This window comes from Parasteatoda tepidariorum, chromosome 8, assembly GCF_982258835.1.
Source record: "Parasteatoda tepidariorum strain Cologne lab strain chromosome 8, Ptep-v5.0, whole genome shotgun sequence".
NCBI lineage: Eukaryota > Metazoa > Arthropoda > Arachnida > Araneae > Theridiidae > Parasteatoda > Parasteatoda tepidariorum.
The window spans coordinates 25050389-25077821 of NC_141762.1; the positions used below are offsets into that span (position 1 = coordinate 25050389).

At 32.0% G+C, this 27433-nt stretch overlaps 3 protein-coding genes across 3 annotated transcripts in view; 1 reads left to right on the top strand and 2 right to left on the bottom strand.

Annotated features, from left to right (window-relative positions):
• Positions 1-11546: 11546 nt before the first annotated feature.
• Positions 11547-12914, bottom strand: LOC122269099 (uncharacterized). The gene has a single exon (XM_043040691.2). The coding sequence runs from the start codon at positions 12912-12914 to the stop codon at positions 11547-11549; it is 1368 nt and encodes a 455-aa protein (XP_042896625.2).
• A 4963-nt stretch (positions 12915-17877) lies between these two features.
• Positions 17878-18837, bottom strand: LOC147805947 (uncharacterized). The gene has a single exon (XM_087149497.1). It carries the CDS (start codon positions 18835-18837, stop codon positions 17878-17880), a length of 960 nt encoding a protein of 319 aa, XP_087005623.1.
• Positions 18838-20283: 1446 nt separating this feature from the next.
• Positions 20284-27433, top strand: part of LOC122269101 (uncharacterized) — a 31782-nt gene continuing 24632 nt past the window's right edge. The window contains exons 1-2 of the mRNA XM_043040696.3: positions 20284-20362; positions 23631-23784. Of these exons, the coding sequence (XP_042896630.2) occupies positions 20334-20362; positions 23631-23784 (183 nt within the window). The 5' untranslated portion in view covers positions 20284-20333. The remainder of the gene's footprint in view (positions 20363-23630; positions 23785-27433) is intronic.

Below are 27433 nucleotides of genomic sequence, written 5' to 3' on the forward strand. Positions count from 1 at the left end.
GTGTACTCGTATCTTGTATATTATTCCTTGTCGAAATATATTTGAGTGTGAAATTATTTGCGGGTGTTGTGAGATAGCTTTTATCACCATAAATATTAACCTTAGTAATTATAACCATATTCACCATGAATAAGTTTTATTTGTTTGCATTACTCTAGTTAGGAATCTCCATATGCATGAAATTTTTACAAAATACGTCTGTAATTTGTTCAAAAAAATTTGGATTGACAATAGTACTAATCGAGATTTGCAAATTAAAAAATATATATATGTTTCCGGCAAAGTTTGAAACCCGGCATTCTATAGAATACCTAGGCTTTGTATATAATGCCTAAAACTAGCCGGCAATGTATGAAATGATTTATATTTCACACATTTCCTCGGCATTCTATAGAATGCCAAATGAGAAACCGGTAAAGTATAAAATCTTCTGTGGCCATGCTAGTAAAGGTGATGAAATGGATATTTTGTGCAATATTTGTTTCTAAACTGAAAACAACTGTTACTTAAATGTGAATTTTTTATACGAAAATTTTGTTTCCCTTAATGAGAAAGGCATAAATTATGTTTTGTACAACTTTCATTTTTCTTTACGCATTTTGAATACATTTTTTTTATTGGCACTCTCATTATTTTTTCAGAATACCATTTTTATTTTTGAGAAATGCGCATGATTTACATAATAACTCCATCAGGACGTTTCTTTTCATACTTTGCCTAAATAGAATTCTATAGAATGCTTAAGTATTATATACAATGCCTAGGGAAAGTATCTAATTCTTCTCATATTTCATACCTTGCCTAAAAACATACGGCATTATATACACTGGTGTGCAAAACTTAAGCAACAAGTGTGCTTTATGTCATAACTCTGCAAGAAATCATCCGATTGACATGAAATTTGAATATGATGTACATTATTTTGTACTTAAACGATGCTAAAAGAATAATGGAGCAGAAATGAATATAAAGCTTAAAGTAGGGTATGGAACAAAAAAAGGCTTTATTTGACATATAGTGGCGTTACACATGATTGCCTGAAGAAGCGTAAGTACAACTGGCAGATGTTCCCTAGTATGGGATATGCCCCCCCTTACAATAATTGTTGCTTGGCATCGTCTCTCCATGCTAAGCACCAGATTATCCAGGAGTTCTTGGGGTAAACGTCTCCATTCCTCCTTTAACGCATCTTTCAGCTGATGGGTGTTACCAGGAGGATACTGTCGTGTCGCAAGACGTCTCCCTAATGCATCCCACACATGCTCTATGGGATTTAGAACTGGAGAGTAAGCTGGCCAATCCATTCGTGTGATATCTTCACTTTCCAGTGGCTCTTGAACATTAGCAGTACGGTGTGGCCGGACATTGTCATCCATAAAAATGAAGTCTGGTCCAATGGCCCCTCGGAACAGACGCACATGGGTTAGGATTACCTCGTTGCAGTAGCGGTCTCCAGTTACAGAACCTCGGTCAAAGATCTAAAGCTCAGTCCGCCCGTTCAAGATAATGCCACCGCAGACGACAACTCCAGGACCACCGTAACGATCTCTTTCCGCGATGTTATTGGGATGAAATCGAGCTCCAACCTCTATCCAGATCAACTGACGTTGAGAATCGCTTGTAGCACTAAAACGACTCTCATCTGTGAAGAGGACGCGACTCCATTGATGAGGTGTCCAGATTTCGTGTTCTCTGCACCACTCTAAACGGTGCCGCCGATGGTTAACTTTTAAAGGTATGCCGCGTTCAGGACGTCTAGCAAATAAGCCACCTTTGTGGAGGCGTCTGGCCACTGTAAATCTTGATACTTGTCGTCCTCTGGCTGTGCACAGTTGCCGAGATATGGCGCTCGCTGACTGAAAACGGTTTCTTTTCGCCTGGAGGACAATGTAACGGTCATCTCTTGGTGTTGTTTTCCTTGGACGGCCACCACCAACCTTCCGAACAGCTGTACCAGTAGTTCTAAAGGCATTCCAAGCACGAGAAACAACACTTTGATCCCGAACTCTTCGGCGACACTGGTCTCACTACGCCCCTCCTCAAGCTTCCCAATCATTTTTCCTCGAGTAAAGTCGTTTAAATGATTTCTTGAAGACATGTTTCACAAAACAAATCACTTGCACTTGCAGCGAATGTCTTTAACTTCGGTGCTCTTCATCCTCTTATCACAGCTTTGACCTGCGCACGCCGACCCACAAGGTTTACGTACACTTACATCACCTACGACGTTTTATTTCTAAAATTTGCATACAAATAATCTTTCTACTGAATTATGTGCATATTATACTGCAATTTCATGGCTATCTTATACTTTGTTGGGGAGCTGTGGCCGAAAAACCACTTGTTGCTTAAGTTTTGCACACCAGTGTACTATGCCTAGGCATTTTATAGAATGCCGGCGTTTCAAACTTTGCCGGTAACATATACGTAAATAGTAATAAAAAAGACTTGCAGCTATAAACCATGCTTAGTTAGAACAAAATAAAAATATTCTGTTGTCACGCCTATATTACAACACAACTTTATTATATAGCTTTTGACTGCACTGTGTAGAGTTTAAAAAAAAAAAAAGATGATGCGTACTTAATTGGGGTAAAAATTGTTCGAAGTCGCTTAAACTGGATATCCTCCTAAAGTCCTATGCTAACTGTGTCGCATGATTAGATTTTCACGTATTAGGATTCAATCTTGATGCTTTAAGAGACTGATTTTGAAATTTGCTAACTAATTTGAAAAGGCAATATTTTAAGTTTTGAAATCAAACGTAAAAACAAAACTTCTTCTAATGAACATTTTTTTTCACTTTGGATTTTTGAACCTCAAAATATAGGAAGTGGGTTAACCACAATCTAGACAATATGGTGACAATTGCTTAAACTGGAATAGCGGTTGAAAGTTTGGGCCTTTTTGCGAATTTTGCTCGAACCTTTTGCCCACAATTCCAAAACTTGTTTATCCAAAGATGTTCAGGTTAGAAACTATTTTTTTAAAATTTATTTGAGCCATTATTTTAAAGTGGAATAAGTCCATTTGGAAAGTGGTATAAGTCCGAGGCTTTCAAAGGGTTACCATTTTATGAAATTTAAAGATATTGAAGGGGGTTAATCAGTTTGGGGGATGTTTTTAACACTATAATTTAATTAAACATCTTAATGCTACGAAGAATAAACATCGTAAATAAATAGATAAAATATAAAAGACTTTAGCTCCAAATGGGTTTATTCCACTATCAAAATTAACGGCTCACTTTTTATTTAATTTTACTAACAGTCGTAACAATTTTAAATTGTAAGGTAGCAATCAGTTTGGGGGAAGTTTTTAACACTATAATTGAATTAAACATCATAATGCTGCAAAGAATAAATATCGTAAATAAATAGATAAAATATAAAAGAAGACTTTAGCTCCAAATGGGTTTATTCCACTATCAAAATTAACGGCTCACTTTTTACTTAATTTTACTAACAATCGAAACAATTTTAAATTGTAAGGTAGCAATACTCTTACACCGATTTTATCTAATTTTAAATGATCAAATCCCAAATTTGAAGACAACCGGACAAATAGTTTAGATACATAAAAATTTAAAACTACGACTTCTTTGACAAAAGCAAAAATGCACTAAGTGACATTGATATTACCGGATTCATACTTTTGACCATACCTTTGTTGTCTAAACCTGAACTATTGAGACCATATTTTCTATGCAGCTGCATCCCCTCCCTGTTATTTTGAACACAAAAAATCAAAATATATCGAAAAAACTATCTTTATTCAGCGTAACTACGTCTTTGTGACTTCGTAATTTGAAGTATCGTATGCACTAAATAATAAGTTTCAGGTACTGTCGAATCGTTACGAATGAGACGAAAAATTTCGAACCTGAGATCAAAATTTATTCTAAGCATTCGCATTTTTTTCTTTTTTTTATTCATTGTATTTTTTTAAAATTGTTATCTTTTAAATATTTCACTGAATAATTATAATATGCTGCAAATAATAATAAAATAGTTAATAATAGTTGCAATATAATATGCTGCAAAGTTGCTCTTATTGGTTAAATGCCGTCATTTTTAAACAAATTTTTTCGATGCAATTTACGATTTTCAAGTATATATCGCTAGTATCAAGTAGTGTTGCAAGCTATTGATCAAATTTTTCCTAAAATTATTATTTTGAAACCATGCAAGTTTTGTGTAAACATGAAATAAATGCCAAAAGTGGGAAATTAATTGAAAATAAACACGATTAAATTTTATTTATAATAATATTTGGGAAATTAAAAAGAATATTTTTTATAAATATGTTAATCGACTCTGATAAAATAAAGTATCATCTTGCGTTTTTGAACAGAGGGAGATAAAATTCATGCGATAATTTTAATGTTCGTATAATTATAGATTAAAGATTCAAAACAAAATTTAAAAAATTTCGAAATTGCTGATTTCCTCTAGTTATGTTTATAACAAAATTTACATCGGTTTCTACCAGCAATATGCTAAAAAGTTGAAATAATGAGCTTTTATAATAGTATATTATAATAATCTTTCAGAGATAGAAACGTGAATATAACTTTAGTTCTAATAATTAAATTTTCTCTTATTAAATCTTAATTGTTCATTAAGCATACATTTAGTATGTTACTTAATTAATACTACATTTAGTTACATTACAACATCAGATAGGAAAGCGTACTTTCTCAGAATAAACTTATATTTTCGTGAAAGATTTCCGATTTTTGGTTGAATTGATTCAGAGTTTTAAATAGTTCAGCTGCAGAGACATCGGTTGAAATTTTAATCACTTTTGTGCTATATTTCCGCGTTTTTAGTTTTTCGTATTATAGCGTTGTAAAAAAACGTTTAAATAAGCTGGTTAATATTAAAACTCGTTTTGTCATGGGCATGCGTTCATAAAAACCGTTTATCAAGAAGTAAAGTAGAATTTTTTTTATTTATTCTGAGTTTTACGATATTTAATAAATTCGATATAACAAATGACAAAAATCCACATTAACCACAAAAACCTCCTTTAAAGACAAAAATCACCATAACACAACACACTCTAGCCCAGGGATGGGCAAAATTTTTTGGTCGAGGGCAAAAAATCGGAAGAAAAAAGTTTGGTGGGCCAAGTAAAAACTTATAAAATAAAAAAACGATATACAAGTTTTAATTCAAATATTTAATGAAATGAATGAAATTGCAATTTCACTTTTAAAAGTTCCTTATATTATGGTTCAAAGAGAGATGAACTTATTTTAAGGAACAAGAGTAAACGCTTGTTTGTTAGTCTACTTCTGAAATGATTTTTTCTAAGGCTCATCGTTGAAAACACTTGTTCACATACATAAGATGAAGCAAACATAGCACTGATTTTCTGGGCATGAGATATTAAATTTGGGAAACTAGTTTTTGGTAATGATCTGTAAAACTCAAACTTTGGCATATTTAGAAACAACTGCTTCAGATGATTGTTAGATTGCAACTCAATTAATTCAAGGTGCAAATCTTACCTCCCAGTTTCACAATTTACGTTGAAAGGTATGGTAAAAATATCTAATTCAGTTTAAATGGCTCTGAAATCTTGAAATCTGCGTTCTAACTCATAACTGAGTTTTTTCAAGCTATTTTCATAATTCTCAAGCTTTTCCTTATTCGCAACGGATCTACAAGTTAAAATTCTATCCGAGGGCCGGATAAAACCTTTCGGCGGATCACAATTGTCCCACGGACCGTAGTTTGCCCATCCCTGCTCTAGCCAGTAACGAAGAACGCCTCACCTCCAATACTTAGGTGATTACAAATATGCTACTCTCTTAATTCCTCAAGAGATGGCAGCACTACATTATTTTTCATCGCATGACTCTCAATTAACACCAAGGCCCTAACTTAAAGTAATTTTTAAGAACATAATGTAATTTACGATTGGTAGCAATAATATTTTACGAAAAATATGGGGCTACCTGTATTTTTATGGTCAGAGATAAAATTTTATTTTATGGTCAATGATTGGAAAATTTTTTTTCGAACACTGACAGTATGTTAGCGATAACGTTTTATGCAGTGCATAAACGATTTCCAAGAAAAAAATATTTAGAAAAAAAAAATAATCCTTTAATTATTCGAATACTATTCACCTAGTGTTTTGCTATTTAAAATTTCTCTGTTTGTGAGGATGTAAAAATTTGAGTAGATTTCTGTTTACAAATTTTTTGATCATTAATGAATACATTTAATATTCAAAATTATTCAATATTTTTAGCCTTTTTTGTTTGAATGAAATAATCTCGAGTGGTATAAGTGGAAAACTTTCTTAAAATACAAATTTTTTCCAAATTTATAGTGGAAAACTTTCTTTGGTAAAAGGTTTAAAATAAAAGAACCAATCTTTCTACTATTTTAACTAAACCAAACTATTCGACAGATTTTATTAAAATATTGTAATTCTTCTGATTGAATTGATAACACTTTTATTTCATTTTATTAATTCAATTACTTTAAAAAAATTATTTAAGCTACGCGTCTCTATATTTTGCGTAGCAAACATGAAAAATCCCCCGAAAAAAGAATTACTTATTTGATCAGTTTCGGAATTTAATTAACAAGTAATAATAACTTATCTAATGCAAATTTGAAATTTGAATTAACTGCACCATTAAGAATTTACCTTATATGTAGTCCATGAATATCCAATCAAAGACCACAAAATATTCTGCTCAATACCTTTAATGCTTTGCATTGTACATGAGACTTGAGCTGTAAATAATGGGAGAAAAGGCGATTTTTCCCATAGCTTAAAAGAAAAACTCGTAAATGAGGTAAAATATTTATTTAACACGAATAAATTTGTTAAATTTAATTAAATAATTTTTTGCTTATTTTTAATTGTTACACAAAATGATAAATTAATTTTTTATTGCAAACTATAAGACATTTCACAGTGGGTTTCTTCAAATTTTGGTCATGAAAAAATTTCCACATGATACGAAGAATGAAATATTTGTGTACTTTAAATCTATCGACAAGGTAACTTGAGAGGAATTTCTTACCTTTCTTGCAATTTTTAATTGTTATTAAAAAGGTTAACCCAATTATATTACTACCACGTTTATATTAATTTGCCTTCGTGTATGTCTGTTCGGGTGGAATTTTGTAATCGATTTTAAACTAACTTCCCGACTAGCTGCAGACTTCAAATTTAGCACATAGTTCAGAATTGGATGACAATGTATGAAAATGAAGAGAAAAAGACATACAAAGTAAAATAAAATTGAAGAAAAATTAATATTTTCGTGATTGTCTTTTGTTGTAGATTCGATTATTTCAAATTAGTGTCACATGTCAGTTTAAAAGTTTTGTGTACAGTGAGTGAAAAGATTGAGATTTTGGAAGTGAGTACAAAGAAGAAAATATTATTATTTTTAAAAACCACGTTTTTGTAGTGGAGAATAATAATTAAAAAACAAAAATTGAAAAACGAAAAACGTGGGGGTGGGGGCATAAAATACATAATAGTACATATACACATACATATACACATTTTCTTACTCATACACATGCACAACCACATCCACATATACATCCACATACACATGCATATACACAAACATATTAAACATACATATCCACATTCAGATACAATTAAAGATATACATGCACATATTCTCATGAGCACACATACCGTTACTGTTATGTATTTCATGCGCCCCAAGTTTTTCAAATTTTTGTTTTTTAATATTATTCTCCACTACAAAAACGTGGTTTTTAAAAATGTTATTTTCATTTTTTTAACATATACAATGCGCTAAATAAAAAAAAAATTAAAAAATAAATAAAAAAGCGGACTAGTTTGAATAACTTTAGATTTAACCTCTGATTTACATGTTCTAAGATTCAAACTTTATGGTCAAAGGGATGATCTCAAATATGCTAATTAATTGGTGCAAACAATATAAGTTAATAAGTTCTAATATTTTAAACAAAAAAGTCGTATATTTAAAATTTCTCAGCTCCTATTTGAATTTTATATTTTGTGATAGAAAATTACATTCACTGAAGTTATGTAAAATGTTATATCCTTTGCAATTCGAAATGTTTTCGGCCTTTCTTAAATAAAATATTAAAAAATAAAGATTTGCTAAAATATATTTTTCACTTATAATTATCTCTGAATAATCGTGCTTTATAATTTTGTGAAAGAAGTATTCAATTCGCTTAAAAAGTTTTTGCTGCATGGCGAACAACCAAAAAAGTGAAACTGGCATTTAGGGATCCAAACTTTGGATCGCTCTCCTGACCAAATTATGCTCATATTTCTCAGATTCCGGCTACCCCCTATATTTTGGATGTCAGAAATCGGGATCCGTTGAAAAAAATAGTATATTTATTCAGAGAAAGTGCGTTCACAGTGATAAAAATAAAATTATTACATGTAATAAATTGCATTTTAAACGGAAAACTACAAACAATGACCTTATAATTTTGACAAAGAAACAAAGTGTTGCACAGATACTAACAAATTCAAAATTTTTTCCCGAGAAGACTATATGACCAGGTAACTCAATTCATTGTTAGATGACTTCCTATTGTTAGGTAGTAAGCTGCTGTTACCAATCAATCTAAAGGTCTGGTTTCTTAGGACAAGCGCCTTATCTGGGCGTCAGCGGAAAGTTGACGTAGAACTGACGCCAAAAAATACTTTTTTGTTAGCTCAGTGTGAGCAGTCGGTCCAACGCAGATATTATCTCTCATTGAGCGTGCGTTAATAACGTAAACAAATATTTATTTTGAATTTGTATTGATTTTTTTATTGTCGACCAGTGTTTTAGAGAACAAATAATGAGTTTGTCCAAGAAAAAACACATTATAGCTGAGCTAAATGAGGAGTGCTATGTTTAATGAAGAAGCTATGTTTAATGTCAAAATTAAATCTTGGCTGATTTCAATGAGCTGTTGGATGTTGTCCGCCATTGCTTCTGTGGTTAACGTCACGTTGTAATCCAACTGCAGTTGAGTTGGACGGCAATTGTAGTTCAAGATGAGCGTTCGATGACGTATACTATCAAACTCACAAATGGACTAATCAGAGGTTAGCGCTGATTTCCAGCTGACGGCGTCCTGTCCTAAGAAACCAGGCCTTAAGTAAAATCTTTTAAAATCTTATTTTTTAAAAATATGTATGAAATGTTCCTCCACTAATTTATTTACCCTACTTATGCAAAAAATACAGTTTCGTCCAAAAGAAATCTTTACACCTTTACGCTCGTAGTTGTGTTGAATGTGTGCGATTTTTTGGCCAGAAAAATCTCAAACATTACACTCGTAGTTGTATTTACGTTTCACAGAATTTTTTTTTTTTTTTTTTTTTTTTGCCAGCATTGTATCATTTTTTATGTTGGTTTAATTGATATCCAAAATAACATTCATTCAAAAATTGTAGCTCTCGCTTAGTATAATGATGCCAATTATGATTTGAGAATTTCGCACTTGGCTATCAAATCATTCGTAAGATAAGTTACATCTTGCAATAAATTATTTATTTTATTTTATTTTATTTTTTATTTCATAAGTTTTATTTGTACATTCAGTTAAAACTGAATGTACAAATTCATTAAAATCGCTATAGCTGGCAAATAGTGAAGAGCGGGGCAAGTTTTGAAGAACCCTAAATTCAATGTGTGAATTTTCGTTTCAAATGATATTTTTGTGTTCTATATGTTTTAAAAAATGAAAACTATAAAACCTCTTAGGGGCCGTCCACGAATGATGTTACGCTTGGAGGGGAGGGCGGGGCTCTGACTAGTGTGACATCCCACATTTTTGACCAAATATGCTTTTATTTATTTATCCAATTTTTCCTTTTCTTTCCATCAAAATAAGCGCACATTTAATCATCATTATTTTTATGCTCAGAAATTTCATTGTAAATGTAGGTCAAATTTAAAAATAAAATGTGAAACGTGAATTTTTTCTGACCTATATGGATATGTTTGTATAATATGGCGTGACATGTGACACTTTGCGACAAAGGGGAAGAGTAAAGTAAAAAATGTTGCGTGGTATTATTTGGTGACGTTCCCTTAGGAACAATAATATTCTTAATGTGTGCTGAAATGTGGCCTTTAATGCTCTATTAATGAGTACAAATATTAAGATATAAGAAGAAAAACTAGATTAGATTTTTTTATAAAAAAGGTTTAGTCTAGACCAGTGATTCTCAACCACTGAGCCGCGGCACTTTTGTGTGCCGCCAAATATTAGAAATGATACAATAAAAATTAAAATGCTTTTTTTATTATGAGTAAAGTTTAAATTAAAGAAAAGTGTATATACATATAATATTATATATATATATATATATATATATATATATATATATATATATATATATGAATAAATAAATACAAGAAAACACTAAGAAAGTTAAGAAAAACAATAAGTTTCATTTATTGCGCTTAAGCTGCAAGTAAACAGCACTCATTAGATAAGTTCAAAATGAAGAATAAAACAAAGAAAAATTATAGACATATGAAAAAAAGGGGGTGGGAAATAATAAGTAAAAAAAATAACAAGCAACATTTTATTTAAAAAAAAAATAAATAAAAAAATATTAAATGTTAATTAAAAAACCGGAAAAAAAAGATATAATCTTTTCTTCAGCCCACACGATTATATCCGCAAAACAGAGTGCTTTCTGATATTGTATCAATATCAGATACAATATTCTGATACAGATATTCTGATATTGTATCAATTGATACAATATCAGAAAGCACTCTGTTTTGCGGATATAATCGTGTGGGCTGAAGAAAAGATTATATCTTTTTTTTCCGGCTTTTTTTCCGGTTTTTTAATTAACATTAAAATTTTTTTTTTTTAAATAAAATGTTGTTTGTTATTTTTTTTACTTATTATTTCCCACCCCCTTTTTTTCATATGTCTATAATTTTTCTTTGTTTTATTCTTCATTTTGAACTTATATATATATATATATATATATATATATATATATATATATATATATATATATATATATATATATATATATATATATATATATATATATATATATATATATATATATATATATATATATATATATATATATATATATATATATATATATATACTTCTTATAATTTTTCCACTCTTTAACCACGTGAACATCTTTGTCGGTGATTGTCTCTGACAATCTTAAAATAACTTAAAATAAAATGGAAGTGTTTAAATTGTCTTTGACACACAATTTCGAAAAAAGTTGAAATAAGTAGTGTGTTGGTTATAAACGTAAATGTTTTCTAATTACAATCAACACTAAAACATGTATCTCATAGAACAAACTCTTTTACTATCACAAGTATACACAAAGAATATATAAAACAAATATGTTGCCAACAAAAGAATAATGTAGGAAATAATGTAAGAAATAATATAAGAAATAATCACTGCATCTGCGTTCACGCCCTTGCGTCTGGAACATCCTCTCCACCCTGATCAACCTCAAGAGGAATGATCAGTTGAACAGGTCGGGATATTTCCTTGCCATCAGATCGGACAAATGCGGACTTTTCCATCGCGTCCATTAATTAGTCCGGTTAGCAATGCTCTTTTCCACGTATGTCGTGGTCTTACATATTCGTGGAGTAATACTATGTCTCCAACACGAACATGAGATGATTTTTGAACGTTGCGAACTTGGTGGAAAGATCTTAATTGCAATAAATAGTCCTTAGACCATTTCTTCCAAAATGCGTCTAATAAATCCTGTTGTTGCTTGTACAATTTTGTCAGATTTCTATTAGATGCTGCAGGCTGTGAAGGTATGGTTGTAAGTCTTTTACCGATAAGAAAATGGGATGGTGTTAATGATTCTTCAGGATCATCATTTCCTTGTTCATAAACTAACGGTCGACTATTTAATGCGGCTTCAACACCAACTAATGCTGTAGAAAGACCTTCTTCATCTAACAAGGTTCGACCAAGGGATTTTCGCAAACATCTTTTTGTTAGTCCGATCAAACGTTCCCACCATCCTCCCCACCAAGCCGCTCGTGCAACAATAAATTTCCACTTAATTCCCGTCTGGGCATAATATTGCTGAACTTTCGACGATATCAAGTTGTCCCATAAAATGGATAGCTCTTTATTAGAGACGTGGAAGGTAGTGGCGTTGTCAGTGTATATTGTATGAGGGATTCCTCTTCTGCCTACAAATCTTTTTAAGGCCATGAGAAATTTGTCAGTAGTGAGATCAGAAACTAGTTCAATATGTACAGCACGAGTAGTTGAGCAAGTGAAAAGGGTGATACAGGCTGTATTTAAAGGTTTCAAGTTACGAACATATAGCGGGCCAGCGAAATCTATGCCAATAGTAGTAAATGGAAGGCAAGGTGTAATTCTGTCCCTCGGTAAAGGAGCTTCGATTTGTTGACTTCTAGATGCCTGTGAGAGTTTACAAGGTAGACATTTATAGAGCACTCGTTTAATGGTTTCACGTCCTCGTATTATCCAGAAGTTGGAACGAATCTCTGAAAATACTATTTGAACACCTAAGTGATGAAGCTTCACGTGGGTGTAGTATATGAAAAGATGTACAAAAAGATGAGAGCCATCAAGAAGCAAAGGGTCTTTTTGATTATTTTTGAGCGATGCACACTGTAATCTACCTCCTAATCGTATGAGATTTTCTTGAAGAAATGGGTTAAAACGGCTAATTTCTGAAGATTTTGGCAAAGGGGAATTATTTTGTAAAGCGATAAGTTCTGCCGAAAAGCATTGCTTTTGCACTGTGAGAATCCAATAGTTTTTTGCTGTGTTAAGCTCATCACATGTGAGATCAATAGAAATGCGCTGCTTGGATCGACAGTTATACAAGAAGCGAAATATCCATGCTGTAACTCTAAGAAGTTTCATATATGAACTGAAGCGCGATATATCAGGTTGGTAAGAAGTTATTAATAAGAAGTTATATAAGAGGTTGGTAAGAAGTTATCAATAAAGATTGAGAAGCTGATTTACGTAGTTCAGCATGAATAACTGGATTAGCGTAACTCAGTTGTTTTGAAGGCCAAACTTTTGATGATTGTGTTAGCCAGGTTGGTCCTAACCACTAAAGATCCAATGACTTAAGCTCTGTTGGTGCAACACCACGAGACAAGTGGTCGGCAGCATTTTCATTGCTAGGGCAATGCCGCCATTGTGTTGGATTTGTGTAATTGAGAATTTCGTTTGTTCGGTTACAGACAAAGGTTTTCCAACGATTTGGATCACCTTGCATCCAATTTAAGGCAACTGTTGAGTCACTCCAAAGTGTCACTGTGTTCCTATCCAGTTTAGTTTCTGTACAAAAATAATGGAGTAATCGAGCACCCAATAATGCGGCTAACAGCTCTAAGCGGGGAAGTGTTACTCTTTTTAGAGGAGAAAGTCTATTACGACTGCAAACCATTCGAACATGAAATTTAGTATCTTCTGTGAATCGTACATATAACACTGTTCCGTTAGCACGTTCCGAAGCATCGCAGAATACGTGAATGGTAACATCAGCAGAAGATATTCCAATCCATCTGGGGATTCGAATGTTGTTTAAATGTGGTAAGTCTATGATCCATTTTGACCACCTTGATGCGATAGATGGGGGTAAAAGTTCGTCCCAGTCAATACCACATAGCCATGTATCTTGAAAGAGAATTTTTTCTACTACAGTAGATGGTGAGAAAATTCCCAAGGGATCAAAAATCTTTGAGATTGTTTTCAGAAGTAAGCGTTTAGTGACCGGTTCCTTAAATAAATCGTGGTGATACTCCTTAATATTTTGATGAAACGAATCTTCTTCTGTATCCCAATGAACACCTAAGACTTGAGTCTTACTTTTAAACTTTATTTTTTCTTTCTTCCATTCGTTTTTCAAAACTTGTGAGTTGGTACTCCATTTTGCTAAAGTAAGGCTTATAAGACTCGTGAGTTCTCGCATTTCGTGAAATAGGGTTTTCGCTTCGATTTCTGAATCAACTCCCACAACGAAATCATCCATGAAAATATTGCCTTTTAGATGCTTAGCTGCTGTGGGATAAATGCTGGAGTACATGCAGGATAATTCGTCAAGTGTAGCTGAAAGAAGGAATGGGCTGCTGGTTAATCCAAAGGGTAAACGTGTAAATTGGTAGACCACAAATTCATTCTCTAGCTGCAAATGTCCCTCACCATTTTTCCTAGTTTTGAACCACAAAAACTTAGTAGCACATATGTCTTTTTCCCACAAGGCTAATTGTAAAAAGGCCTGACTTCCATCACTAATAATTGCTTGTTTGTGAAGACGAAATCGTAATAAGGTGACTAAAATTTCTGGAAGTAAGTTGGGACCTTGTTCTAGAACATCGTTTAATGATGGATGGCCTGGTGTGTGAGAAGAGGCGTCGAACATTATTCGTCCCTTAATTTCTGCGTTTTTCTCTTTAATGACTACATGATGGGGTATGTAATAGCTTTTTTCTTCCTTATCATGATTTTCCGGCGCTATTTCAACTTGCCTTTTGTCTATGCAATCTTCCATGAGTGTAACATACATTTCCTTTAAGCTAGGATCTGTTTGGAGCTTCTTGCACAATGTATTGAAGCGTTTTAATGCTACGTGATAGTTATTTGAAGAAAGAGTAACGCCTTTCTTCCAAGGTAATCTAACAACACGACGATTTTCTAGGACTTCATAAGAACTGCGAAAATCTTCCAATATTTCAGAATTGCGAATGGACATTTCTCTGTCTTGTATGGCTTTAATACCTAAAGCAGTGTTTCTTAACCTTTTTGATACAATGGACCCCTTTTAAAATTTTTTAAGAAGTCACGGACCACCCCTCTGAGAAAAAAAATTGCCAAAAAACATCAATTTTTAGTATTTAATTTATTTTAGCATTTAATTTTATTTTTTCAATAGTATACAAAATATTGAAAATTAAAATTTTTAGTCTGAAGGTTGTTGCTGCTTTTCCTTAATTAATAAATTGAATAGAGGGATGGTTTTCGACAAAGCAACGAGCATAACATGTTCAACATTCAATCGATAACGATGTATTGTTTTTATTGTCACTACTGTGGAAAGTCCGGCTTCGTTAAGATACACTGTAGCTAACGGAATTATAGCAGAAATAGCTCGCTTTACAAGCAATGGGTAGGCTACTTCCACAGAAGACCAGAACTCTCCGAGTGTTCTTGAATCGAAATCCATTTCTAGCAAGGACTTTGTTCTAAGATCAATAAGCTCATCTTTGACAAGGTTCATATCATCGATACAGTCAATATCACAAAGAAAAGGATGATGAATCCACAACTCATCTTTTATCTTTATCTCATCTAAATTAAAATATTTTTTCAATGAAACTTGAAGTACTTCCAGGTGTTCACAGATTTCATTTTTTAAGTTATTCAGTAACAAATTATCTTGCCAAGATCCATTTTCAGAAAGCACTTCGTCCAACATTTAAAAGTTTGCATATATCTCATTTTGAATTCGATTTTTTTCAAAGTGGCATCTTCAATTAGAATGCTTGTAATTTCTCAGTTGCATCCATAATGGTGATATCGGGTCCTTGAATTAAAAGACTTATATTGTTCATGTGGTTAAAATTATCTGCCAGGTAAGTCAATTTATAGGTAAAATCTTTTTTGTTTAAATATTCGAAGAATGAGTTATCTTTTTCTTCTAGAACAAGTGATAATTCGATCTTCAGCACGAAAAATTGTTTCAAAACCTGCCCTCGTCACAGCCAGCGCAATTCCGTGTGGTACAGAAGTACCTCGTTTACTGTGGCCATTTCTTGACACAGCGTTTTAAAGAGACGATGATTAAGAACTCTACGTCTAATAAAATTTACAGTTTTAATAACTTTTGATAATGCTTCTTTTAAGCTGGTTGGAAGAGTTTTTGTAGGCAGCGCATGTTTATGTGAAAAACAATGAGTAACAAGAGCATTAGAAGACTTTTTTTTTACCAACAGGGCAAAACCAGATTTATTGCCAAGCATCACAGGTGCTCCATCTGTACGAAGTGAATGAAGTTTTTCTTTCCAGTCGAAGTCCTGTTTGGTAAAGAAAACATTTAACATTGCTAAAACATCAATTGTCTTTGTAGTTTGCAAAAGAGACTCACGAAATAAAAATTCTTCTTTGATAGTATCAAGAGACACGTAACGAACAAAAACAAAAAGTTGACTATAATTCGAGATATTTATAGTTTCATCCAGTTGCATACTAAAGGAAAATGGCTTAGGGTCTCAAGAGGTCTTAATCCGGCCCTGCTCGTGAGACATTGTAAATTTATTCCATATTTTGATGCTTCGCATTGTACTAAAAGTGCGTTCAATAGTGCACGTAGTAGCTGGAAGAGTTAGGCCAATTTTGATTGCTGCTTCTACAGCTGGATAAAACGTTGTGGCTTCAATAACTAAATCGATGTATTCGAGGGATTCATAAGAGTTTTCTCTATTCCTCCACATTTCGTACCACGTTGTAGCTTCAGTGATGAAATTCGATGAGAGCAGATCTTTATACATAGTATATCTTCTAAAGCTTCAGGATATGACACTTCGTCCAGTTTGTTCATCGCATTCGGGTAAAGCTGTAAGAGTGAAAATGCTTTTCTTTGTGTAGAAGAAAAACGGTCTATAAAGAAGATATAATGAAGCCCAAATAAGGAATATAGATTGATTTCCTAAAAAAATTCTTCTGCGTTTTCAGAAGGCACATTCGATCTATGAACTTGTCTAGATGCCACTCGAGGTCGATTCATTCCAATGCCTAATTCTTCGCAAATGTGTTCTGCTTTCGTGAAAATTGCAGTAAACTCTTCAGAAGCATTGCTTTGATGAATTTGCTGCCCCTCTATCAAATTCGAACTTTTTTTAAAAAAAAATAATGAAGAAATGAATCTTGAAAAAAATTAACAATGAAAGTATATGTAATAACGAAACAAAATGTAATAGCGGAATTTTTTAAACTTTTTCTTCTTTTTTTGGGGGGTGGATTAGCGAAAGCTGAAAGCCGGTTAGTGGAGGATGTTAAAAATATGACAGTGATATTAGAGGGCTGTGTGCAGTCCGTACTGAATTTGGGGTATCTCGATCACCTAGTTTCAAATATGTACGTATTTTCGCCTTTTAGAAGGAAGAATGTTATTTAGAAAAGATCAATGTTATTTAAATATTATAGATCCAAACGTTTTAAAAATTAGGAGCAGTCGGTGGACCCCCAAAATATGACCCATGGACCCCTAAGGGGTCCATGAACCACAGGTTAAGAAACCCTGACCTAAAGTATCTGAGTCCCAGAATTTCCTAACTTGATCGTCCAAAGTATATGGTAATTTGATGCTAATATTATGAAATGACGATAAAGAAGCGACAGATGTATGAGATCTGGATCCAGACAAAATCCAGCCAAATATTGATGGAATGAGCACAATTGTTTCCGAAAGTCTGAAAGGAATCTCAGAATCACCGTCCAGTAAAAATCTGCACCAATCAAAACTTCTACTGCATGGCGTCATTCGGATCAGCAAGTTTAAATTTTTTCTTAAGAGCCGTAGAAGCAATCTCTAATAGAACTGATGGATGAACTGCATATCTATTAGGACTTTCAAATGCATGTAGATAAATTTCTGACTGATTCCAAATACTTGATAGTTTGAATCTTACTTTGCGTCTCGATTGAGCCTGATGTGATGATGATTCGAATGCATGAATTTCAAGTGAATCAGAGCTAATGACATCTAGTTTTAGGTAGTCTACAAGATGTGAATGAATGAAACTGGTTTGGCTTCCACAATCTAAAATGCATCTTGTAAGCTTAGTAATACCAGTTGGGCCAGTTATACTCGAGCAGTCTATAAGTGAGTAAAATTAGGTGTACGAGTATCTATATTATTTGTAGAAATAGAGTGGCTAGGTTGATTTGAACTCTTATTTCTACAAATAGAGACAGGGTGCTTCTTTTTGCATCTTATGCAGAACGCTTTATCTTTGCTAAGGCAATTTTTTATACTATGGCCACGATTAGTACACAGGAAGCATCTACCAGAGGTTTTTAATTTTTGGATTCGAGTATCGATATCAGTTATAATCATGCAATCTTGCGGCCAGTGACCGTTAATTTCACAGAAGGGGCAAAATGGAGATGGTTTTTTAGTCTGGTTAATCTTTTTAGAATTCACATGCAAGGCTTCTGTAGATGTCTTAAATGCGTAATCAAAGTTTTGCTCACCTCGAATTTTTAGTGCTGTGAGAGCACCTTCTACTTCTTCAGATAAATATTGCACTAGTTTATTCATATCACCTTCAGATATTTTCTCTCTTTTTGCGTAAATAATCCATCGGCGACAAATATCATCCGGAAAGGCACGTAAAATTTTTGGAGCCAAAACTCGTCCGTAAGCGTTGATATCCTCCCTTAAAGCCGTTAAAGCGTTTAGTCTTCTGTTGCATTCTATAAATACTTCATTCAATGCAATAGAAGTGGGATTACGTATTGGCGAAATATTTTCCAAAAAGTCTAAATGTGCTTGAATTATTCTGTTTTTGTCACCATATCGATTTTGAAGAAGAGCTTTTGTAGTTTCACATGTGTCGGCACTAACACTGATTCCGTCGACTATACGTCTTGGTTCATCTTCTAAATATCCTCGCAAAAACACATGTTTATCAATTAATGATAAACTATTATTATCGTCAATAGAAGATTTAAATTGTTCCCAGAAACACTGCCATTGTTCAATATCACCTCGAAAAGTAAAGAGTTTAATAGTAGGAAGTTTCACTGTGTGAGATTGAGAAACGGATAATTGCATAACGGGTACTTGTGTAACAGGTATTTGAGAAACGGTTACTTCTGGCGATTGCAACGTATTAGATTCAAAATTATTTCTACTACCAAATTTTTTTGCTTTAAAGATAGCGAGCTCGGCATTATCCACGTATTCTTCACATTGAATAACATCATTGTCATAATCACCATCTGTTAATAAACTATGAATGTCGTTATCCAATTTCTTCATTTCTAACAAGCAATCGGAAAGCCGATGACTAATATATTCGACATTTTCATTTAAAGTGTCAGAGGTTGCAGAAAGATCAGACTTTAATTGCGTAATAAATCGAGTAACATTACCTCGCACTGTTCTTCTTTTTCTTTTCAAAATTGTCAGACTATCGCCAAGTTCTTTTTCGTTTTGTTTCTCCATCATTGAGTAATACTGATGTTTGAAGTTTAGTTAGTAAAAGAGTAACTGCGTTAATTATTCATCTGATTCGTACTTAATTTTAAACCGAGTTGTTTCGGCACCAAAATGCGTTGGTTATAAACGTAAATGTTTTCTAATTACAATCAACACTAAAACAAGTATCTCATAGAACAAACTCCTTTACTATCACAAGTGTACACAAAGAATATATAAAACAAATATGTTGCCAACAAAAGAATAATGTAGGAAATAATATAAGAAATAATCACTGCTTCTGCGTTCACGCACTTGCGTCTGGAACAAGTAGGAAATTTAATGACTATTAAAATTATTAATTAACAGAGGAAAGCGAGCTAAATATTAACTTTCAAACGGAAATAAAAGCTAACCATTAAAGTAAGCTATGCAAGTAATAAACAAATTAACAAAATATAACTAAAAAAACAAATATATAAAATATTTACAAAGGAAAACTAGCAAAAAAAACAACAATACAATACAAATTAACAAAGGAAAACTAGCAAAAAAAATAAGCTAACAATTAATAATTAGCAAAAGAAACCAGTTAACAAGAAATCACAAAAAATAACAGTCAACGTTAAAAAAAAAACTAACAGTTAATATAGAAAACAAGCTAACAATTAATAACTAGCAAAAAAATAAATAACTGTTACTAACTAATAAAAAATAGTCGAAAGAAATAATTTATCCCTTAATAAACATGTTTTTGCAGTACATATTATTTTATTTCACATTCAAAATTGTTATCACAAACTATTTAACAGTGTATAATAGGTAAGTAAACAACTAATCTAATTTTTTTTTCAATGTGTGCCGTCAAATTTCGAAATCGTTAAAAGTGTGCCACAACAAAAAACAGATTGAGAATCACTGGTCGAGACAATGAAAAACAACTATTTACCCAGCAATAAAAAACAACAAGTATTGCTCTAAACTGTCAAGAATAATTGCTTTTAATCACTACTTTATTGCTTAGTAAATATCTGCTTTATAACGATTTGCTTTTTTGCTGTACAACTATATTAATTTGTTTTATAATTTCTTTAATCAATCTACGATGTAACCAATCTAATCCACATTTGATGAAAGTACTAAGTATTGGGATGGACAGGTAAGTCAAGGAGTTTTGTAACTATGAAATAATACAGAGTGTTACTTTTTTAATTAATAGTTTGTTAAGAAAACCTTTTTTTTTTAAAGAGGCCTTTATAAAATTGTTTCTAAGTGATTTGATATTCAGATCTATTTGTATTAAAATTATAAATAAATGAAAATTGTTTCTTAATGAAATATTAATGTTATAAATGTAAACATGTAATGCAAACAAGTATTATAATAATACTTGTATTATAATAATACAATACTTGTATTATAATAATTATAATATACAAGTATTATAATAATACACCTTTTTAAGCTTACTTATACACCAGCATTAAAAGTGCATCTTATACAAGCATACAACACACAAGTGTGTCATATATACTATTATTACTTTATCAAATAAAGCTTGCTTACCTATCTCTAAGAAATGAAATTTCAGACATTATTAAATTTAATCATACGAAATTTGTTCCAAATAATTGTTCATATGTATATTTAATCATTATACATCATTCATTATGCAAATTTTTGAATAATGATGCAACTAAATTCATTAATTTCAACTAATTGTTCTGAATAAAGTTTAAAATAACCGCTGTAAATTGCACTTATTATATAATATTTGCATTATATAATTGCTGCAGGAAAAACTTGAAGCTGATCGATTCATCGATTTTAGTTGTAATTAATAACAGCTGATAATTTTTAGTAAACAATTGCCTGTATTCAAAATTACAAGTAATCACTATAATTAATAATCATATTTTTTTTATTAGAAGCGGTTATTATAACTTGTAATCACAACAGAAAACTATAACACGTCATCAAAATTTATGTTTATAAGATGTAATCGGTGTTATAATAATGATTATAAGTTATCAAAATTTGTTCATGATTGTATTATAGAGACATGATTAAAAATGTCAAACATTTAAACTTTTATTTCACAAGAACTACTCGACCGATTTCCCATGCATTGTATTTTTCCATACAAAATTACAACCTTTGAAATCACGTAAGAAATTGTATACCTTTCAGTTCAAACATTTCTTTACTATTATTAAATAAAATAATGAAAAGTAATAAATAATTGTTAAAAAATAAATTTCGCGAGGAAAAGTCTTTGGGTAAAGGAATTTTATGATTGGATGCAAAAATTATTTGATCCACTTAAAAAGTCCTCAAGATAGGACTAAGTAAAAAAAGAGTAAAAGTAACATCAAAGGGGTCCAAACTTTCGACCGCTCTCCTGACTAAAATATTGGAATCATATTTCCATCATTGCATGAACAATGCAATTTACGTACTATGTATATACGTATTATGTACGTCTATATGCATGTAGCATGTAATAATAAAGAACGAGTTGATATACAGTTAATGTATGCTCGTAAGTACATAAAATGTATGTTGTATTCTTACAATTAAGTAATGTATTTACACATACTTATAAATATTTACATAAGTATGTATACATGCATGCAGCAATACATCCAAGTAACGCACGAATGTAAGCACAATTTATGTACGTACGTACAAACAACGCTTAAAAGCTTTTATTTTGTTGACCAAACAGCGGAATTCATTTAGATAAACAGCAATCATTTATTTACAATCCCCATTACGAGGCAATCAAGTTATTGTATTGATGTGTGCAACGCAATCACTCTTTTAGTCAGTATTTCAAGAAATCAATCATTTTGAGCAGACAGAATAATTCTGATCCCACAGAGATTGCGTCGTACTAAACGCAACAAATATACATGTATATTTATTTTTAATATAATAGGTAGATAGACAAGCAATATATATTATATGTCAGAGGCATCAGAATTGTCGTCATAATAAAATAGATTAAGGTACAGCTATATTGATCTCAAATACTCTACAGGTACATATATAGGCAATGCAATATGCATATTTCTTTCTTTCAGTATAACGTAACCACTGATGGGTTTTAATCATCTCTGTTCTTACCATTCCTGTATTTTATCCTAATGGTGAAGGTGCACCATCGAAATGCCTATAGGTTTTTAATTAATATTTACTATTTGTGTTTTTAAAACATTAAAGAAACTTAATCGCAAAGAATTACACTCATTATTTTATAATTATTCATTAATCTTTATTATTATGAATGAATAATACCCATCAACAACAAAGCTGGCTGTGAAGCAATCCTTGACATTAGAAGGAAGAGACGGTGGCAGAACCCATAGTGTAAAAAATTAAGAAATATTAAGAAGCCTTTTTGATTAACGTTCTCTTTATATATATATATATATATATATATATATATATATATATATATATATATATATATATATATATGAAAGAATATATATATGTATATGTATATATATATATGAAAGAATATATATATGTATATGTATATATATATATGAATGAATATATATATATATTTCATTTTTATATATATATATATATATATATATATATATATATATATATATATATATATATATATATATATAAATGAAAGTGCTATTCACTGGCAAGACCTATTGCCAATAAATCAAATGTAGTCTGAACTTAAGGATAAAAGGTGACAATAAAAGTAAGGCTTATACAGTGTGTGTTGCCTCTAGTATGGTGTATGGTCACCCCTGACAGACAGACAGCATGCACAACGAGTATGCATATATATATATATATATATATATATATATATATATATATATATATATATATATATATATATATAAAATTATGCAATTTATGATTTTAAGTGCATAGTTTAAAATAACATGTTAGTCTATCTTTGGATATTTTTTTACTTTTAATTTCAACTAATGGGACTAAACAAATTAAACTAATGAATAATGAAAAACGATTTAGCGTAAATTATGTGAAAACAAAGAAATTTTATCAAAAATATAAACTAAGAAAATTCATAATGTTAAACTACCTTTTAAGAAAGACTCATTGTACAAATGCAAAGGGATAATTTTATCAGGAAAAAAATAAGTAGAGAACCTAAAATTCTACATGCCTTATATCTCAAATTGAGATTGGAGTCACATATTTTACATGTTGTTAGATAGAGTAAACATCTACCATCAATTAATTTGTGAAAATTAAAATTAAATAAGATTTAAAAAATATTTCGAATTTTCTCACTTCCCATTCGACAGTTTAGTTTGATCAAGAGGGAGAAAGCTTCTTAAAGGGAAAAAATGAGCTTTCTTGAACTTGCATGTCTTGTATTTCATTTCGTTTCTTTTTTTTCTCCTTTCTTTTCTTTTTTTTCTTAGCTACGTTCCTGTTAACTTAGCTTATGACTTGTATGAATCCACTGAAGGCAGTAACCCTCACTTAACACCTATAGTTCTTCTTCACGGGCTTGCAGCGGACAGAAAATCATGGAAACGTTTTGCACCAATTATTGCTGAAAAAACAAAGAGAAAGGTAAGAATAAGTGAATATTTTTTTGTTGTTGAATCAATTGAATCGAACAAGTATTTTTGTTTAAAAAAAATATGTTGTATCATAGGAGCATTTTTCGTATCACTGAAACTTGTTGATTTTAGAAGAAAATTCACTGCACAGTGTGCCCATACTTAAAACTGCCATTTATAGGCAGCCCGTTTCATAAAGTATGCATGTAAAATTTTATGAAAATTAATTCATGGCAATTTTATTCGGAAAAAAAAACGTTTCCACAATCATTACCAGATGGTGATCAACAGCAATCATTTCGATACAGCTTGGTCTCCTAGAGCTCCAACTTTGAATTCTTGTGATTTTGGTAGGGGGGATTGACGAAGGTTTGGTCTACAGTGCTCCAATCATATCTATCTCAGAACTTAACAATAGCAGAAGTATGTATGTAGGATCTTACAGCATATATTACTCTCAACGATTGAACTTACGATTTCACGAGAGGGCAATAATGGACATCATATTGAGGTGGGTATTGACGAAGTCTTGGTCTACCATTATCCAATCGCTTCTATCTCGGAACCTGAGAGAGTAAAAGCTTGTACGCAAGATATTCTAAGCTTGATGTTATACAGTGTGTAGCAATGCACAAATAATCTCGAATATCGAGGTCTGACAGTGTACAAATATACCTACCAGAAAATAAAATATCTGTTAACGAGTATCATGCAATATGCATCAATAAACATACTAGAAAATGATCTCCGTTATTAGAGTCATATATACCAATTCACCTATCAAAAAATCATAAAGTGCATATCAATACTCCTATACGAAAAAATATTGTCAGGGATGATTGTGACACCAAGTAAAAAAAAAAAACTGAAAATTTAAGTGTCAAGATATCAATTTATTTACTATATATGTTTAATATAATTTTTTGAGCTAAGATTTGTAATGAAATTATTTACCAATGAAGAATATCACACTTTTATAGAAATTGATTTAAAGGAAAACTTAGTTCTTGCTAAAATCGCGATATCGGAATATAAAATCGAGATGGTGGATTTTAATAATGCGGAAATAAAAATCACGATACTGCTGTTGTTGTTGTTGCTGTTTCTAATGCGACTTGCCACACGGGCAAGCTTGCCGAGCAACTTTAAGGCAGAGTGTGCGTTTCTTGTTTTTCAGTGTCGCCATCTATGGCCAAGAATTCGAACTCTGTCGCACCATACGTCGCATCCAATTATAGGACGGACCCATTCATCCATAGATCGTAATTTTGACCTGAATCAGAGAACGATCGATCTCCCTTCCAGTGCCCCCAGAGTTATTGATTTGTTATGGGAACATGGAGGACTTTTGCGACTCGACAGATTTAACGTGCACCAGTCACGTGCATCAGTCACGATAGATTTAACGTGCACAGTTGGTGAGTTTATATTTGAGATATGGGACCAGAAAGATCTCCGTAAATACTTCTTGAGTTGTGAATGAAAGAGAATTTCATCATTGAACGATAATTTTGTTTTTATTGTTTTAATTAAGAATCAGAAATTCTACCCTACAGTTCAAACTGGATCGTTTTCAATATTATTAATTCAAGTGAATATCACAAATAAAGAAAGTAAAAAAAATTATACATAGCAATTTTGCCAATGGTTAACCTGTGATAGCCTTTCGGTGATCACATTTTTTTAATTTTATAAATCTCTTTACTATTGATATTAATACATTAAACACGAGTAATTGTTTTTAACAATTTTGATGTAGTTAATGCAAAAAATAGATCTGTAACAATAATGAACTATAAGTTAAAACTATATTTATTTTTTATTTTTTAACTTTAGTTTAATAAATTTTTTAAGTTGACATTATTTAATATCATGTAAAGTTAGTCATCTGTTTTCACTATTAATTTCTACTGATTTCACTATTAATTTCTACTATTAATTTCTACACAGTACCCAAAAAAATGATCAAAACATCGAACTTTTTTTTATTGCTTATAGTAAAACTTCAAACTATTTCAAATGCACTGAGAAAAAATCTTCTCTCTATGTACATTTTTGAGAAAGTTACGAATGATTTTAGATTGTTCTAATACTGAAACTTGCTTGGCAGACAGACATTAAAGTGCTTTTTCTCAAAGATGATAATTTTGTGTTTTAAATAAATCCTTAAGGAATTTTTTCCATTTAAGATGAAGCTTTGAAGTAAACTTTTTATTTTAAGTATAATGCACTTATTTTAATTGCGCATGGAATAAGCATTTTATGAGGTACTAAATTTTTTACAGCATGTTATATATACCTCACAGGAATTTTTGTTGTTGTTTCTAATCCCCAAGAGGTCCATCCCAATTAGACCAATTCCATAAGTCCAAAAATGTCCAGGAAGTCTAAAAACAGATGAGGTTTTGAAAAAACCTCGTCGATCTTAAAATCGATACAGTTTAGAATATGCTCGGGCGAAGCCTGAGCTGTCCTACATTTAGTGCAAAGTCCAAAAGTCTTTTGCCCCTGAACATACGAGAGACACCTCAAGTGACCACTTGCAAAGCGAGATAAACAAGTCTGCTGGCTTCTAGGTCCCTCAAAAAGCAAGGCACTTCCAGGTCGTTTTCTGAAATACCAACTATGCGGAGGAGGAACCCTCCAGAGGTCCATAAACATTTTTTTGCACTCTGAAAAGACCTCGTTGAAAGTGGAAGGTAGATCTGGCTGTAGAGGTTCCAAAGAAGCATATTTAGCCAGTGAGTCCGCCATCTCGTTACCTTTGATTCCAACGTGTGATGGAATCCATTGGAAGTGTACTCCAAAGTCCGCAGAGAGCCTGAAGAGCATCCCCAAAATTGAAGCCGCAGCCCTGTCTCCAACATTCCTCCAGTTGCTAAGGTGTTGGATTGAAGATTTGCTATCCGTCAGTATCCATATATGCTTAAAGTCAGGCTCAGCAATATTCTCAACATGTCTTAGGCCATTTTCAATCGCAATAAGCTCAGATCTGAAAACTGAGCAAAATTCAGAATTTCTAATTTTGAGACTCAATGTGTACGTGGGTGTTTTAATAAAAACCCCACTACCTGAATGACCTTCGTCGCTCTTGCTGCCATCTGTGTATAGTTGTAAAACATCTGATGGTATTTGGCTAATAGTTTCAAGAGCCATTTGTTTCATAAATTCTGGGTTGTCTTTACTTTTATAGGCCGGGTACAACAGCTCCGTATGGAAATGGATACCTGAAAAATCAGTAACAGGGCTAAAACGTGACCTCAAGGAGTGAGGCTCAATTCGGCAGGGATATTGCAATTCTACAAGATGAATTGAAACAGCCAAAGAGAAAGGACTGTTTCTCTTCAGTCTATGGTTATTTTTCCAATTTTTGAGATAGTAAGAGGTTCTGTTCTGGTCACCAAAACTGATGAGCTTATTGTAGTATTTCTTGAGACTGGAGTTCCTTCTCATGTATAACGGTTAGAGGTCAGATTCAAACAGAACAATTTTATCTGGACAGCTACGCCTCAAACCTGTAATAATTTTTGCAGCACTAATTTGGACTCTTTCCAATCTATTCAGGTTTGTCTCTGAAGCACAGGAATAAATAGGTGCCCCATATTCCAGTATGGGTCTAATAAGTGCAGTGTATGTTAATTTCAAAGTTGTAGCATCTG